We start from the raw sequence: 17,520 nt of genomic DNA, 5'->3' as shown, positions 1-17,520 counted from the left end.
TTGTAATGCTCATCAGTTTTACGAACGAGTTTCTCATAAAAATTATCTCCTGGATGAGAGTCGGGGAATAACTTTATGTATAGACAGTACACATCAGTTTTGACAGTGGACGGAAAGAAAGCAATATGCACCATACCTGTAATGTTGTATGCTGTTAAGTGTGCTTAGAGTTGGGTGCATTATTCCAACCATTCCTTTGCTTTACTGTTAAACTGACAAAACTTGGGATCAGTAACCGGTTGTGGAGCTGCTTGTTGTGAAAGTAAGGTTGTCACCTGCTATACACTGAGCAGCAGTCGTTCGAGTCAGCCGCATCTGAAAATGAACAATGTCATTTAGAGACATTTCTCATGGGGACTCGGACATGGTTAAACACCTTATAGGATACACAAAAATGTGCAAGTATTATTGTCACCGTTCCTAGGGATACACCAAGCACTCGTGACAAGTACGGGAGCTTATTGGATATGGCGAACGGGACAACATGCTGGAGTACAAAAGCCACCATTATTGTCGGAATTGCAGTGTGTTTTAGCAAGCCTAGATTTACATCTGGAGGAAGTCGAGAAGATACTACAGTACATACAACTTATATTTATTAAAATTTGAAAAATCTAAAAACTTAAGTTGGAAACAGTCCATGGCCACATGAACGTCACTATGTATTTATTACTGTCACTGAACGCTGTAACTGTTACCACTTGATACAATACAGAATGATAGTTGCATCTCAATGTACAATTGCCTCATAAACTTGATACACTATTCTGACTTATAGGTATGATAGGTCACAGCCAGATCTGGGCTAAAATGATATCATGGGCAATGATTACAGAGTGGGCTGAGCAGTGCTGCACTCTGATGTAAGGAAGCTTCCGGCAGTGGCTGCATATGGAAGCTCTTGAGGGCATGTCTGTGCTGACATCTCTCATTCATTGCTGCACCTGACAGTGGCTGTCATTAGCTTGTGGTGCTGTTGTGATGTACCACCTGTAAATTGGGACCTCACTCTTTGGAGTGACACCACAAAAAGTGTCATAAAAATGCAAGTTAGCAGGTTTCAGGCATAATATATGTGTATTAAAAGTTGTCTGGGTGTGGTGGAGAAGACCCTTTATTTTTACACTGGGAAACAATAACTTCAAAGTGCTTACAGAAGCTCACGTGAATAATATAGTTTTAGGTGTAAAATGTGTACATTGAATTATAAAAGGCAGTAAAAATTATTTTTATTGGTGATAAGTCTGGAAGCATTATTTTATACAAAGCGGTGGCTCATATTGAGAAACCGAGCCATTGTAATTCATGATGTTTTTTCTGTCTAGTTAACACTCTGGACCATAAGTATACTGAGGTGATGTCACACCCCTGGCAGAACTGTCAAAGCTCACACCACACCACACCACACCACAGCACACCACCCCCGCCTTGAGCCCTTTAGCGTGTAAACATACCTTTCTGCAATTTTTTTTTCCATGCAGATTTAGAAAATTTTAGATGTTCTTAATTAGTTCAATAACAACATACAATTATTGAAAAATATTACTTACATGAAATATATTGATGAAAAATGTTGCACATAACACGTTAAAGGTACCATTGTAATAAATAAATTACAAATTATGTACACTTTAAAATACTGAAAGTAAAACAAAAAAGTATATTATTGTTCATGGCATCTGCTGTAATTGATGATACAAGTATGATGTACATTGAATAAGAAATTATGTTTGCTCCTCATAAATTACTATTCATAAATTATTAATTAGAATTAAAAGACAGAGCTGTAATAATGAGTTGAGAAATTATTTCTTTCCAAGAATTGTGTAGTTGTTAAAATTTTACTTTGCTTTTCCTTGCTCTGAGCCTAGCAAATTCATTGAATGTCATCAAGTCAAGTTTAATTGCTTGAGCAGTGCGGCTGACTACAAACGGTATAATATACATTTGTTTCAACTAGGGTTCAACTTGAGATTGACAGAATATATCTGTCTATAAGCATAATGAATAACAAACAAAGTCTGTAACATTATTCATCTGACGCAGGGGGCTTATTATTTAATTCTTTTTAGATTTACACAGCAGATCGTAGCAGCCAAAGCTTAGAAGCAGAAAAGCTGGCTTGGTGAGAGGGGGGGGGGGGGGGCGCAAGTAAATTACATATTCCCTCCACTTTTTTTGCTCACATTCTCCACCATTGCATCTTATCCAGTCTGTTGGCAAAAATTGGAAGTCTATGGGTTGTTGTTGTTGTTGTTTTCTTCAGTCCTGAGACTGGTTTGATGCAGCTCTCCATGCTACTCTATCCTGTGCTAGCTGCTTCATCTCCCAGTACCTACTGCAACCTACATCCTTCTGAATCTGCTTAGTGTATTCATCTCTTGGTCTCCCTCTACGATTTTTACCCTCCACGCTGCCCTCCAATGATAAATTTGTGATCCCTTGATGCCTCAAAACATGTCATACCAACTGATCCCTTCTTCTAGTCAAGTTGTGCCACAAACTTCTCTTCTCCCCAGTCCTATTCAATACCTCATCATTAATTACGTGATCTACCCATCTAATCTTCAGCATTCTTCAGTCTATGGGTAAATAGCATATTTGCTTCAGTACCCTCTCACTTTATAATAATAATTGGATAAAATGATATCGTAGAAATGACACTGCTACAAAAGTGTGAGTTTACAGTTGCAGATGGAAAGAAAGGTTTCTTCTTGTAGGCAAAGGACAGGAACATATGAGGTAGAAGAAGTCACATACAGCTCCCTATTAATTCTTAAACTGTCTTCTTATTTTCTTTTCTGGCCAGTTTTTGCACCCCTTTTGTGTCCCAGAGCTTTGTGGGGGCCGATCTTACCCCCCACTCCCCTCCCCCCCTTCCCCTCTTCAATATGGCACTGCTCTGCACAGCTTTATTTGTCGTGCTTTCTTATCAGTGGAGGGTATGTCCGTCAATAATGTAAGGTGCCTTTTGTTTGTGGTTTCCTCTGGGTGACTGGCATATTGTACACTATAAATACTTGAATATATTTTTTCTCTGACAGGTGAAGAGCTTGAATGTAAAATTAATCTTCTGCAGAACTTAGTAATAGAGGAGCATATGACTCGACTAATCAGTGTCTGATGTGACATTATTGTGGTTTCTGACCATACAAGGTTTCAAAGAAGTATTGCCATTTCATTTAGCAACTTCAAAGGTTTCAGCATGGAGCTTGTTAGAAATTGTAAAAACTTTCCTTTTGTCATTCAAATTGCAAATAAGCCACTGCTTTTGATGATACTGTTGGACTACAAGTAATAAAATTAATCAAACTGTATGAGCCACTGAACATGGTATCTGGGAGCAATATGTTCATTTTGATCATGGCAATGTTAATGTGAAAAACAACTATAGAATTAATTAAAAAATGATGAGCACAATCACAGTTCACCATTTTCGGCCATTTGATACTAACAAGTTCGTTAATGAGTTACATCATAATTCCTACCAATTTCCTGTAAGTTTATTTTGCAGTTACGTGGTTTGTCCTTGTTAACTGATGCACTTGAAAAAAGGATGTAAAGAAATATTAATTGAGATCCTGTTTTAGTAATTTTTTTCCTCCAAAAATTTCGCGAAGTCAGGGAGCTGGTCTTGCTGTCCTTTCTCACCATCCTGCAGACTTGCCTGCCTTTAACCCTCGAGCAGGAGTGATGGGGTATAGAGGACCCTATGTTTCGTTTTTTTGCTAGTGGGAACACTGCTTTTTGTCAGAAATTACTTGTGCACTAGCTATTCTTACATTGTTCTCTTGGCTATTGATTGTAGTTGTTAGTTTCACTGCATCAATTTCTGTGTGCCTGTGGTTCTGAGAATCTGTTGGGAGAATGCTACTGGCATATAAAGTACCCCATGTGCCTGGTCCTGTAAGTAAATATGTAATTGGTATGTACAGGCAAACATGCATAGTTATTTATAGCAGATCAGTAGTTTGAAAAAAAAATTAAATTTGTGACTTATTCTGGGAAATGATGCAGGAATATATAGCTAAAATTGTGCAGGAGTTGTGTGATGTGTCATATAATGAACTGGGCAGCTGTGGCAGTGGTGAACTGGACAGTGAGGTGGAATTCAAGAAAGTGACCATGGTAGTGACTCTTAGCAGGATGTTCTGTCTGTTACTGAGAGTGACAGTAGTGATTCAAGTGAAAATGGAAATGTGAAATTTTTTACTGGCAGAGATTTTACAAAGTGGAGAGAAACTGTGAAGATTTCTACCAGAGTAAAGTTAAAAATAAGAATGTAGTAGAAGTGTTTCCTGGTCCTAGAAGCAGTGCAGATGACCTAAGTAATGAATTTTCTGCTTTTCATGAAATAAGAGATAACAGTATAATAGATAATTGTCACTCATAGAAATTTGTGTATACAGAAGAAAAGTGAATCATCAGAGTGCTTTTGCGATAGAGGTGTAAAGGAGACATCAAGACTGAAATACTTCCTTTGCTAGGATGTTTATATCTGGTTGGAACAAAGAAAGGACATCACACTAACGCACTCAAGGTATGGAACTCGAACAGAACAGGAATGCAAGTTCTAAGTTACAAGAGATTTTTGTTGGAATTCGTACAAACTGGGGTCCTATGTGACTATTGATAGAAAATTGGAGGCTTTCCAAGGATGCTGCAGTTTTATGCAGTAGATTCGCAATAAGCCTGCAAAATATGGAATAAGGTCTTTGCTATGTGTGACTCAAAAGCATTTTTTACAAGTAATTTAGAACTATACTGCGGAAAGCAAGAGGATGGCCAGTATCAGACCTAAAACAAGCCAAGTGATATAGTGATGCACCTGGTTCCTAACATTGACATCAGATTTGATAACTGTCATCCTTTGGTGACATATCCCCTAAAGAAGCAGCTCATTTTCATGGGGACACTGAAGGAGAACAGAAAGAGAAACACTTGTTGAATTTGAGGCAAGCAAAAATTGAGAAGTTGGGTCTTCAATTTTAGAATTTCAAAAAGATGTCACACTCACTTCATAAATACATGAGAGAAACAGATCGATGATATTGCTATCCACGATGCATGAACTACCAATACTGGATGATAAAACAAAAAAAAGCTTGAAATAATAACGGTCTACGACATGAGAAAAGGGGACTTTGACACTGTGGATCAATCATGTAATGCATACAATGTCTTGTGCATAATAAGGATATGTCCAATGTGCATCTTTCACTCTTTCACGAATGTCGCAGGAATCAGTGCGTAAGTTTTGTGAGTGCGTAAGTTTTGTGTACCTGAAATTCACAAAACCCTTATTATGCAAGAAGAATTTTTTGAAGAATTTAGCAATGGTGTTGATGAAGCCTCATCTAACTGAAAGATCCAAAATAATGTGTCTTCCTGATGGCATTTTTTCATTCTTGATTAAATATCAAAAACTCTTGGAAAAGAATGACGTATGTATGTCCATCTACTTTTCAAGGATTAGCAAGCAAGAAATGTGGGAGGTGTGTAATTTGTGGCCGAGAAAAAGATGTATCAACAACCATTATATGTAATATATGCAAAAAGTTTGTAAGAAACATTTGACAATTGCTTACTGTTGCAATAATTGTAATGACTAAGTCCTAATGACTAAACTGAAAAATAAAGTAAACCTCAAGCGAAACACTTTGTATTAACTTTTTATGATATATTTAAATTGTTATCTAAAGAATTTCAAATAATCAAACAGGTTAAAAAAAAGTAAATGCTCAGTAACGGTATTCGCAAAATAAACACAATTTTTGTAGAGTTTGAGACCGTGTTATGTTAATTAAGTTGTGGGGTATGAAAAATCTCACATGCCTATTCGACTAATGAAAATGTGGTGTGCCTGCTTGAGGATTAATATACATTATTACAACAAAGAAATTTACATTTGTTTTATGTTTGTTCACCAGATGTGGTGTGGAAATTTTTAAAGGTTTAGTTTTTAACTTACATAAGACACAATACATGTAATTCTGTACTGCTCAAGACCTGATTGCGCAAGACTGGAAACTAATCACTTGCAGAATATTGTAATTTCCCACATGTTTACATTTTCCTACATGTTTACATTGATAAGAATCTGAACTGGATATAACATGTTATAGATTGCCGTCTTAAACATCAGAGCTTTGCAACTTTTGTATAACAGAAGTATATCTGGGAAACGAAAATCTCAAAATTTGTGGTTTACTTTTTATATTCTCATTCACTGTTGTCTTCATTGAGGAAGAAAGTGTTACTGCACAGAAGTGTGTAATGATGTCCAATGTAGATTCTTGTTATGCAATTTGGCACACCAGCATCTGCCTCTCAGTTTATTTACTCCCTTAGGAAGTTACTGATAATTAATCACAGTTTAAGAATAAGAACAACATTCGTATATATAATACTAGGAGGAGAAATGACTTACATTATTGATCACTCAGACTTAATATTACACAGAAATGGGTGAGATTTGCAGCCATAAATTTTTTTAACTCTTACCCAATTATGTGGAATAATGTGAAATTAAGGCCTGACCATTAAAAAATCTAAGAAAAGAACACTAATTTAATACATTAATATCAGTGGGATGCAGACTTAGGTACTTCGTTGTTTTGAAAATAGCTTGTACTTCTCATAAGTTTTACAACTGTTGGTACTGTCTGCTTTATTTTACACAAGTTTCATTTCTTGGTTAGTTAACTTGTATGTTGACTAATGTTGCATACATTACTGCTGTATGGTGTGGTTAATGACAGAATGCTATTGAATGATGAACTCAAACAATAGTGTCATGTAGAATAGAGAAACGTGTTTGTGCAGCACTCTAAGGAGTGGAGTAAAGGGTAGTTGGCATGCTTACATGTTGAACTATTCTGAAAAGGTAAATATAAAAGTTTGCTTTAAAAGTTGGCCCAACTAGAACAATTGAAACACAAAGCAGCATTGATTTTAAATAAATAAAGAAAAAGGTACTTTGTCATCATAACTGACAAATACATAGATAGTATGGAGTTGTAATAACCTAAAACAGAAGTTTTTGTTGTATAGAAAACAATTGCTGGATAGAGTGTCATAAAAGTAAACTAGGATCATCAGAATGACTATTTTCTGACTGAAAGAGGAAAAGGGACACACTACCATAAATGTAGAATGTGAGAAAGAACACGTACTTTGAATGTAAAATATAGACAGACAAAGAGGACTCAAGAACAATGTAAAAGTTTTCTCACACATTGAGCTAAAAACAGAAAATGGTTTTTCCCATGCTCATATGTCAAAAAATGGCAATGCAACTGAATTACATAAAATAGGGAAATCTAAAGACAGTTTGAGAATGTTCTAGTGGGCCTGCATAAGACATGAGGGAAGAGGGGGCACGTCTGCTTGGACATGTTTTCATGGTCTATGTTGACTGCTCATCTTGCCAACAGCTCTAACTTCAAGTTATAAAAGGCCAGTGTGCGTAGCAGATTGCGGTCCTTGGAATATTTTTCCTCGTCTCTCTCTCTCTCTCTCTCTCTCTCTCTCTCTCTCTCTCTCTCTCTCTCTCTCTCTCTCTCTCTGCGTTTCTCATCATTTTCATCCAGAAAATGATATTCTGTGACTTACTTGGATCCTGTGCTATTGCTGTACAGTATATTTATTCTATAATAAAATTATTGTGTTTGTTTTAGGGAGAATATCTGAAGAACAAAATTTTGAAACTGGTGTAGATTCTGCTGCTAGTGATGAAGACAGTTCAAGCTCAGATGAAGATGATGTAACTAAGGAATGCTTACGTATATTTCAAGAATATGAACCAAGACAAGTGACGTGTGTCCCTGAGCCAGTACAGAACAAGGTAAGTTTTTTATTGGTTAAGGCTACATGAAAAGAGGAGATTGGGAGTGAAATGAGATGAAAAGTTCTTAGTTGCTAATTATATCATTTAATGATTGATTTACTGTTTCCTTTACTTAAAAACAAAATAGATTTTAGGAAACATGAGATTAAAGAGAACACAATAATGTATTTTTTTACTGTAATGTTGAAAATTGTACTTATTTTTCATAATATAAGTGTAGCTTCATATTAATAACACTACTTAATCTACATCTACATTCCACAAGCCACCTTGCAGTGTGTGGCAGAGGGTACTTCGTGTACCACCGTCATTTCCCCCCCTTTCTTGTTCATCGCGAATAGTTCATGGGAAGAACAATTGCTGGTAAGCCTCAGTGTAGAATCAGATCTCTCTAAATTTATCTTCACGATCTTGTTGTATTTATGCAGGAGGAAGAAATCTATTTGTTGATTCTTCTAGGAATGTTTGGGGTTGGAACTTTAACAGTAAATCACACAATGATGCAGGACGCCTCTCTTGTAGTATATGCCGCTGGGATTGGTTGATCATCTCCATGATGCTTTTGTGCTTACTAAATGAACCTGTAATGAAATGTGCTACTCTTTGTTGTATCTTTCGCATTTCCTATATCTATCCTGTCTGGTATGGATCCCACACTGATGAGCAGTATTTAAATACTAGTCAGTCTGCCTGCTTAGCTGGATGGTAACGTGCTCACCTCCCATGCAAGTGGGCCTGGGATCGATTCCTGGCCAGTTTGGAGATTTTCTCCACTCGAGGACTGGGTGTTGCGTTGTCCTCATCATCATTTCATCCTCATCACCGGCGTGCAAGTCGTCCAATGTGGTGTCGACTGAAATAAGACTTGCACTTGGCGGCCAAACTTTCCCGGATGGGGCCTCCCGGCCAGCTATGCTGTATGCTCATTTCATTTCCAGTAGTCAAACAAGGGTTTTGTTAGCTACCTCCTTGTTAACAGACTATTTCCTAAGGATCCTTCCAATGAATCTGTCTGGAATCTGCCTTTGCTACAGTTAGTTTTATGAAGCCATTCCACTTTAAATCATTCCATATGCATACTCCTAGATACTTTGTGCAAGTAACTGCACCCAGTGATTTTTCTGCAATTGTGTAATCATATAGTAATGGGTCTTTCCATTTGAGTAAATGCAATACATTACATTTCTTGCTGTTGAGGGTTGATTGCCACTCCATGACCAAGGGCCGATCCTCTGCAGGTTTACCTGCATTTCTCTACATGTTTCTAGTGTTGCGACTTCTCTATGTGCTACACTATCATCCACAAAATACACTCCTGGAAATTGAAATAAGAACACCGTGAATTCATTGTCCCAGGAAGTGGAAACTTTATTGACACATTCCTGGGGTCAGATACATAACATGATCACACTGACAGAACCACAGGCACATAGACACAGGCAACAGAGCATGCACAATGTCGGCACTAGTACAGTGTATATCCACGTTTCGCAGCAATGCAGGCTGCTATTCTCCCATGGAGACGATCGTAGAGATGCTAGATGTAGTCCTGTGGAACGGCTTGCCATGCCATTTCCACCTGGCACCTCAGTTGGACCAGCGTTCGTGCTGGACGTGCAGACCGCGTGAGACGACGCTTCATCCAGTCCCAAACATGCTCAATGGGGGACAGATCCGGAGATCTTGCTGGCCAGGGTAGTTGACTTACACCTTCTAGAGCACGTTGGGTGGCACGGGATACATGCGGACGTTCATTGTCCTGTTGGAACAGTAAGTTTCCTTGCCAGTCTAGGAATGGTAGAACGATGGGTTCGATGACGGTTTGGATGTACTGGGCACTATTCAGTGTCCCCTCGACGATCACCAGAGGTGTACGGCCAGTGTAGGAGATCGCTCCCCACACCATGATGCCGGGTGTTGGCCCTGTGTGCCTCGGTCGTTTGCAGTCCTGATTGTGGCGCTCACCTGCACGGCGCCAAACACGCATACGACCATCATTGGCACCAAGGCAGAAGCGACTCTCATCGCTGAAGACGACACATCTCCATTCGTCCCTCCATTCACGCCTGTCGCGACACCACTGGAGGCGGGCTGCACGATGTTGGGGCGTGAGCGGAAGACGGCCTAACGGTGTGCGGGGCTACGGGTGTGCGGGACCGTAGCCCAGCTTCATGGAGACGGTTGCGAATGGTCCTTGCCGATACCCCAGGAGCAACAGTGTCCCTAATTTGCTGGGAAGTGGCGGTGTGGTCCCCTACGGCACTGCGTAGGATCCTACGGTCTTGGCGTGCGGTCCGGTCCCAGGTCGACGGGCACGTGCACCTTCCGCCGACCACTGGCGACAACATCGATGTACTGTGGAGACCTCACGCCCCACGTGTTGAGCAATTCGGCGGTACGTCCACCCGGCCTCCCGCATGCCCACTATACGCCCTCGCTCAAAGTCCGTCAACTGCACACACGGTTCACATCCACGCTGTCGCGGCATGCTACCAGTGTTAAAGACTGCGATGGAGCTCCGTATGCCACGGCAAACTGGCTGACACTGACGGCGGCGGTGCACAAATGCTGCGCAGCTAGCGCCATTCGATGGCCAACACCGCGGTTCCTGGTGTGTCCGCTGTGACGTGCGTGTGATCATTGCTTGTACAGCCCTCTCGCAGAGTCCGGTGCAAGTATGGTGGGTCTGACACACCGGTGTCAGTGTGTTCTTTTTTCCATTTCCAGGAGTGTATTATGAAATTTCCAATGTTGTGTACTGTGAGAAAAAGTAATGGATCTATAACACTCTCTTGGGGTATGCCTGAAGTCAGTTTTACATCTGAAGGCTTCTCTCCATTGAGAATAAGATGATGTGTTCTGTTTCTAGAAGCTCTTCAAGCCAATCACACAGTTTGCCTGATGTTCTGTACGCCCCATTTTGTTAGTTAGGTGGCAAGGTGAAATTTTATTGAATGCCTTACAGAAGTCAAGGAACACAGCATCTACCTAGGCACCAGTATGTACCACCTTCTGGGTATCATGGACGAACAGATCAAGCAGGGTTTCACATGACCATTGTTTTTGCAACCCATGTTGATTTCTAAAGATTTTGGTCTCCAGAAATGTCACTATGTGAACATAATATGTGTTCCAAAATTCTACAACTAACCAATGTCAGAGATACAGACTATAGGTTTTGCAACTATTTGACGACCTTTCTTGAAAATGCAAACGACCTGTGCCTTTTTACATCAGGAACATTACTCTTCTCCAGAGACCTACAGTATACTGCTGCTAAAGAGGGTCAAGTTCTTTTACGTACTATCTGTAGAATTTTATTGGAATCCTGCCATGTCCAGTGGCATTCCTTCTGTTGGGTGATTTCATTTGCTTTTCTATACTATGGTCACTTTGGTATCAGCCTTTTGTCATTCGTGCAATGATTTAATAAACCACAATGCTAAACATCTCTTCAGATTCATTGGACCACCATTGCCTCTGAAGAGGTACTACAGTGTGATCTTCCACTCTGAAACAGTTGTAGAAAAAGACGTTTAGTATTTTGGGCTTTTCGGTGTCATTGTTGTCCCAGAGTGTCTGTAAAGATGGCTTCCATCTGTGTAATGATATAACACGAGACCAAAACTTCTCAGGATTTTCTGTCAAGTCAGTAGACAGATTTTTACTTTTGAATTCATTGAACGCCTCATTCATGACCCTACTTAGCTAATTTTGGCTACATTCATTTGTTTGTTTGTCTGTTAGGCTTCCTGTCATTGGTGAACCTCTCTTTGCTTTCATAGCAGCTTTCTAACATGGCTGTTGAACTTCAGTGGGTCTTTTCCATCATCACAACTGTGCTTTGGATGTACATATTTAAAGTGTACTGTACAACGGCTTTTGAACTGTGTCCATTGATACTCAACCTTGTTAGTACTGAAGATGAAACTCTCATGCTGACTGCTCAGGTAATCTGAAATCTGTTTCTTTTCACTCTTGTTAAGCAGAAAGATCTTCCTATCTGTCTTTGTATTTTTATTTACATCTGTATTCAGGGATGCTGTAATGGTTTTATGATCACCGAATTCCTGTTCTACGCTTACTGATGAGGAGAACGTGGCAAGTGCCGTACCCCGATTTCCACAGACTTCTTTCAGCGTAAGAGGAGTGAAAATTAGTGAACGCATGTACTTGACCATTTCTGAAAAAAATGATGATAAAAGATTCCAAGATTTCGAGATACTGCATGTGTCTTTTGTGGCGCGATATCATCAGATGCAGTGGTGACCCAATGGTTAGCATTGTGGCCTATTAATTTTGCTCTCTTTGTTTGAAGCCTGAGTATTGTTTTTATTTATTTTATTTTTATTGTTTTCACTTATTTTCTATGTCCGTAGAAGATTACTACATGAACGTTTCTTGTCAAATTAATGGGTGCAATGGTGTTATATTAAATGTGAAATTACAACTGGGCTTCACAGTAAGTGTCACATATTTGTTATAGAATGTATGTGTATATGGTGCTTTTTAAATCACATTTTCTGATATTTCATTCGCATATTAATTCTTATATTTTATTCATATATTTATTCTTCAGGAAAATTTGTGTGTTCCCTTGGACAATACCAATCATGGAAACATTCGAAACACAGATATTCATAACACCATGAATATTGTACAAAGGCAGGTTTGCCACAGTGACAGTTTTCGTATAATTCACACTCGAGAAAGAAACATCATTAACACTGGTGAATATTCCACATGTCGGCAATAATTTTGTAGCAGACCATGCAGAACTGATCACTTTTCTGCAAACTGGCACTTGCAGTTGATTATGAATCAAGATAAGCTGTTGGAATTTCTCTGAAAACAATTTCAAATAATTTTCTTTTTATTCGTCTGATAAGCAATTTGTAGATGAATAAGGACAATGTTACATCAGTATACACTGGAAAATGTTTTGTAGTAACTTTCTACAGAGACAGGTGTATAAATGAACAACGAAAATAAAAATAAAGGGGATAACCGCATTTCGAACATGGGACGCAAAATTAAGAAGTCATGACCCTAACTATTGGGCCACCATTTTGTCTGAGGATATCACCCGGTGAAAGGCATACACAGGAACTTGAAAACTTTGAGTGTTAATTTTTCTGAAACGGTTGAAGATCTACGGATAAGTTAAGACGTGTGTTCACTTATTTTGACTCCTTTTCCACTCTGCGAAGTTTCTGGGAAATCAGGCTGTGGTACTTGCCGTGTTCTCATGAGTTGAGTAGTTTGGGTATGTTTGTTGCCAGCAGATCTAAGATGTTACCTTCATGAGTCAGATCACTATTAACTGCTCAAGGTAGTTTTTGGATAAGGACTTTTTTTTAACTTTCTCAAGGCTGTGGAAAGTACAAAATGCACATGCGCACGAAGATATTTTAATGTTTTGGGTCCTGATTTGACATAGTGTCAGCTATTGTTAACTTTGAAGACAAAAGTCTTATTGCATGAAAAGTACATTGATTAAGAAGCTAGAAACATATTTCAAAGAACATGCACATGAGGACAAGGTAAAAGTTTTTGGACTGGCACAGAGATCACATAGAATACCAACGAAATTTAGATGTTTTGTACATGTTGTGTGAAGTACTGTTGTGAATCAAGTTTCAACTTGAGCTGCCAAATAATTTTGCTTAAATGTTTTTTTTAAATTAGGTATGTTGTGTCCATTTTTCAAATAAAATGTTGTTTTTTGAACATTTTGCCACCAGTGTAAATTTATCCAAAGCTGACAAAGCCCTAAGTGTGCTTCTTCATTTCCACCAGTTAAGAAATAGGCAGCTGAATTCAAATATGCCTGCAACTGTCATGAAGATGGTGCATCAAAAATGTGCCGTAGAAGATTGAGGAAGTTCTCAGTATGGTGTTGCAAGATAAACAATGAAGTGTGTGTGAAATAGCTGATGCCATAGGCATATCACAGTGAAGACTGTGCCACATTTTACTTGGAACATTAATTAGAGGAAGCTTTGTGTGATATGGGTGCAACATTTATTGAATGATGATAGAAAGTAAATTAATAAACAAACTGTCTCTCATTTATTTGCAAAGACAGATCATCTATGAATAAAAGGAATTTATCAGCAATGTTTAAACATTAGAAAAAATATTTTATGCATTAATTTGTTGGGGGATGAGGTGTGGAACCATCACTTCATGTCAGAAACAAAATAACAATCAGAATTGTTAGAAATTTTGAGATGGAAGCCCCTGGCACCAAAAGAGGAAGAGTCGATTTTTCATTTTTCTGAAATGTTGTGTGGTGAAATATTATTTGATACTCAAAAGTAATTCTTCTGATGGATTACCCTGCAAACATAATGGTAAATACTGTGTAAGTCTGATTGTTAGACCAATTGGATGGAAAACAATGTTAAAAGAGACTGGATTGCAGAAGGGGAAGGAGGGGTAATATTTATCAGAATGATGTGCCTCCTGAAAAACGTTCTTTGGGTTGGAATGGGGGAGAGGGGGGGGGGGGGGGGGTAATTGCAAGTGGAAGAACAAGTTGTTGGAACCTACACCATTTTAATCAGATTTGGCAGCCTCTAACTTATAGCCTCATATAAAGATATTTGTCACTGGAAAACATTTTGGGCCTAGTGAAGAGGTTGTGACAGCATATTTTGAAGAAATTCTTGAATAGTGAATCGAAAAAGAATGTACTTACAGGAAAAGCATTTATCATAGTGTTATGAACTAAAGAATAATTTGTTGAAAATGTTTATTTCTGCTGTAAAAATATCGACTTTTTCTGTGGAGCTGACAAGTGTTCACTTTGTTGTTGTATAAGAAACTTTATTTGCTGTAGAAATATAACATTCACAGAAAGAGACAAAGACAATTTATGTGATGAGAGGTCTTGTCTCTCTAAAATGTCTAGGTGTGTGGAAATTGTTTGAAAGTAAAGAAGCCTGGGGATCTAAGAACTATGTGGAAAAGTAAATTAAATTCTATTGTATTAAAGAAGCAGCTTAAGAAACTGTTCCTACAGAACAGCTATTATTGAAGGTTGATATCTAATTGCTCCAGAAATATAGGTACCAGTTCATGAAGTGAAAATTTGAGGAATAACGGCAGAGAGCTATTTAACAAATGACAGTCAAATCGAACTAACTGTATAAGTGTTGCAGAAGTAGTATGAGGTGAGTAAACTGATATTTCAAGACATAAATTTGTTGTCGTCCTGAGACTTGTACCTTGGCAGGCAGTAACAGTTGTTTCAGCATCAGTTGAGTCAAAGAATTAGGGCTGTTCAGCATCATTGTAATTTTTTTGATGAAAATGTGTGATTTTTTGGACTCACTGTAATTTTCTTCAAAACAGAAGATTATCAAAGATGATGGTGCAACAGTAATATGAATTCATTCTTCGTTTAAATGATGCACACAGTCCACAGTAGTCTCTAGTGATGACCATTTTAATAAGTTTTCAACCCATAGGTTTCATGTATCTCTGAGCAGTTTACAAATTTGCCACCACAAGTGCTGACATCTGTCTGTTGCAGGCGTGCATATGAGAGTGCTTTGTGTCATGCAAAATGTCTGGACAGTAGTCCATTTCATCCTAAGCTCACTCCAACATATCATCAGTTATTCATTCTACAGTGTAAGAGATGCATTTATTTGAATCGCCTAACTGTTTTGGTCAAGCTGGGCCATGCACACACCATACCTGATGTAATCCCACAAAAAGAAATCGGATGTTAAAATAGGAGATTGTGGATGTCGGAGTAAAATCAGGGGTTCATGAACACATTGGTGCCAGTGAGGCAAGTTTGGTATCTTGCTCATGACCTACAGTTCATGCATATCTTGTCTGCCCCATATCTGAAGATTATGGCAGTAATTTTTCTTAATCTGTAGTTGCAATTAACCTAGTATATTCTTTCTTAGGAGACACCATGCAGTGGGTTGTGCCACTTTTAATTAACAATTAGAACATGATATCGATTTCTTTTGGCTTCCTAGATGTGAAGCTGGCAACTTCCACACAGTTTCATCCATGTTAGACGATTATGAGGACTTCATGTGTGGCGCTAACATCTAGTGAATAGGATTTGCTTAACTCAATATGGTATGTATCTGGTGGCTGCATCTCGCCTTGGGTCCCAAAATATATTTACACTGTTAACAAAAGCACTTGTTCCTGTACTGTCCAGAACACTGCACTTACAGGAGTCATCTGTCAACATAGACATTTGTGGATTGTCTGTGTCATTTCAATAAAGAATTAATCAGCTGTACCTCTGCACGATCTTGTTTTGAGGAACTGTGTAAGAATGTCCTCCTGTTATCAGTACTATACAATAGGTGAGAAAAATAATAGGTTAGTACATTTACAGAAAGTTGATGGAGAAAACTTAAATGTGTAATGCTTTATGAAAAATCTGAGAACTTTCAACTGAGACAGCTTAATTTAATAAGGCATGTGTCATTTGATATCACTGTACTGTTGAATATTGAGCTCATCATAGTTAAGTTACTGCTGACTTACGAACACATTTCAGTTTGCCAACTAGATACAGCATTTGGTAGGAATGATTCGGTTAATGAATTTCTAAAGTGGTTCAGTGGTTTTTCAGGTTTAGTTATGTCTTCAATAATGCCAAATACTGTAGTGTACAGGAGGAAAAGAAACTACTCAGGTAGACAGTTGAAGTTGGGATTAGAGCGAAAGCGAAGTATTACATTATTAGTTAGCTGTTTACACACAAATAGTATCCAATAAGTTCCTGATTTACTATCGAAAGAAGTAGGTCAATGTTAAATGATATATCCATCTAGCTTCTTCAGCACAGTTATCTTTAAAGTTAAATGTTGAGTCTGCTTGCAATGCAACACTTTGAAACTGTCTCCATGTAGCACTTTGAAACTATCTCCATGTAGCTGCTAAACAAATCTTTCAGCTCAGTGTGTTATTTTTGTATAGTCTTTGAGCTTAACCTTTTGGTTTTCTGTAATGTTTGTAGAAAGAAATCATATAAAGCAATTTCTGACCCATGATCCTGATGAGGCTCCAAAGCCATTTTGTTTGACCAAAAATTTCCCATCTGACGAGATATAGGAGCAGAAATTTCCTATTGTAATCTAGTCGTTCAATTTTTTTAGCCCTATGTTACTCCTACTTGTCGTCGGGCTTCACTCTTGATTCTGTTGCACTGTCTTGCCAACATACTTTATTTGTTTTGTTGAATTAAGATTGACTGAAATCTTGATGTGTAATCTACATCATGTGAGTGTGAGTTGTGTTGATAAATTAAAACAAATGAAATTCTAAGTTTGCAAATGAAATTCTAAGTTTGATGTACTATTGCAACTGTGATAGTGATTGCTGAAATGATTCCTTAATGAAAGCAGCATCTGATTCTTGTCTTATGTTGGTCAAAACTGTGTAAATCTTTTGTCTACAGTGACTTTCTCGATGAACAAAACTAGCTTTGGAATATGTCTTCCTGTGCACTTAAGCCCATAAACCTTTATTACTGCTTGGTAGTATCCGTAATAAAATTTTCTACTACAAAAGGAAAAAAAAATCGCAGTCATATTCCGTATAGTTCCTTAAAGTTCTTTTATAACTGCCCATTTTCTTTCAGTGCTGCCTACTCCATCTTTATTTCACAGTTCTCAGTTCTGCCC

General features: G+C 38.2%; 1 protein-coding gene across 2 annotated transcripts in view; it reads left to right on the top strand.

The window, feature by feature from the left end:
* LOC126299462 (RNA exonuclease 1 homolog) overlaps positions 1 to 17,520 on the top strand; it is a 196,884-nt gene that overhangs the window by 58,169 nt on the left and 121,195 nt on the right. For both annotated transcript variants that reach the window (XM_049991383.1, XM_049991384.1), the window contains exon 3: positions 7,680 to 7,846. In XM_049991383.1, the coding sequence (XP_049847340.1) occupies positions 7,680 to 7,846 (167 nt within the window). The remainder of the gene's footprint in view (positions 1 to 7,679; positions 7,847 to 17,520) is intronic.

The sequence above is a fragment of the Schistocerca gregaria genome, chromosome X (assembly GCF_023897955.1).
Source record: "Schistocerca gregaria isolate iqSchGreg1 chromosome X, iqSchGreg1.2, whole genome shotgun sequence".
NCBI classification, from domain to species: domain Eukaryota; kingdom Metazoa; phylum Arthropoda; class Insecta; order Orthoptera; family Acrididae; genus Schistocerca; species Schistocerca gregaria.
Note: the sequence above shows the minus strand (reverse complement) of the source record. Positions and strands in the feature narration are given on the sequence as shown.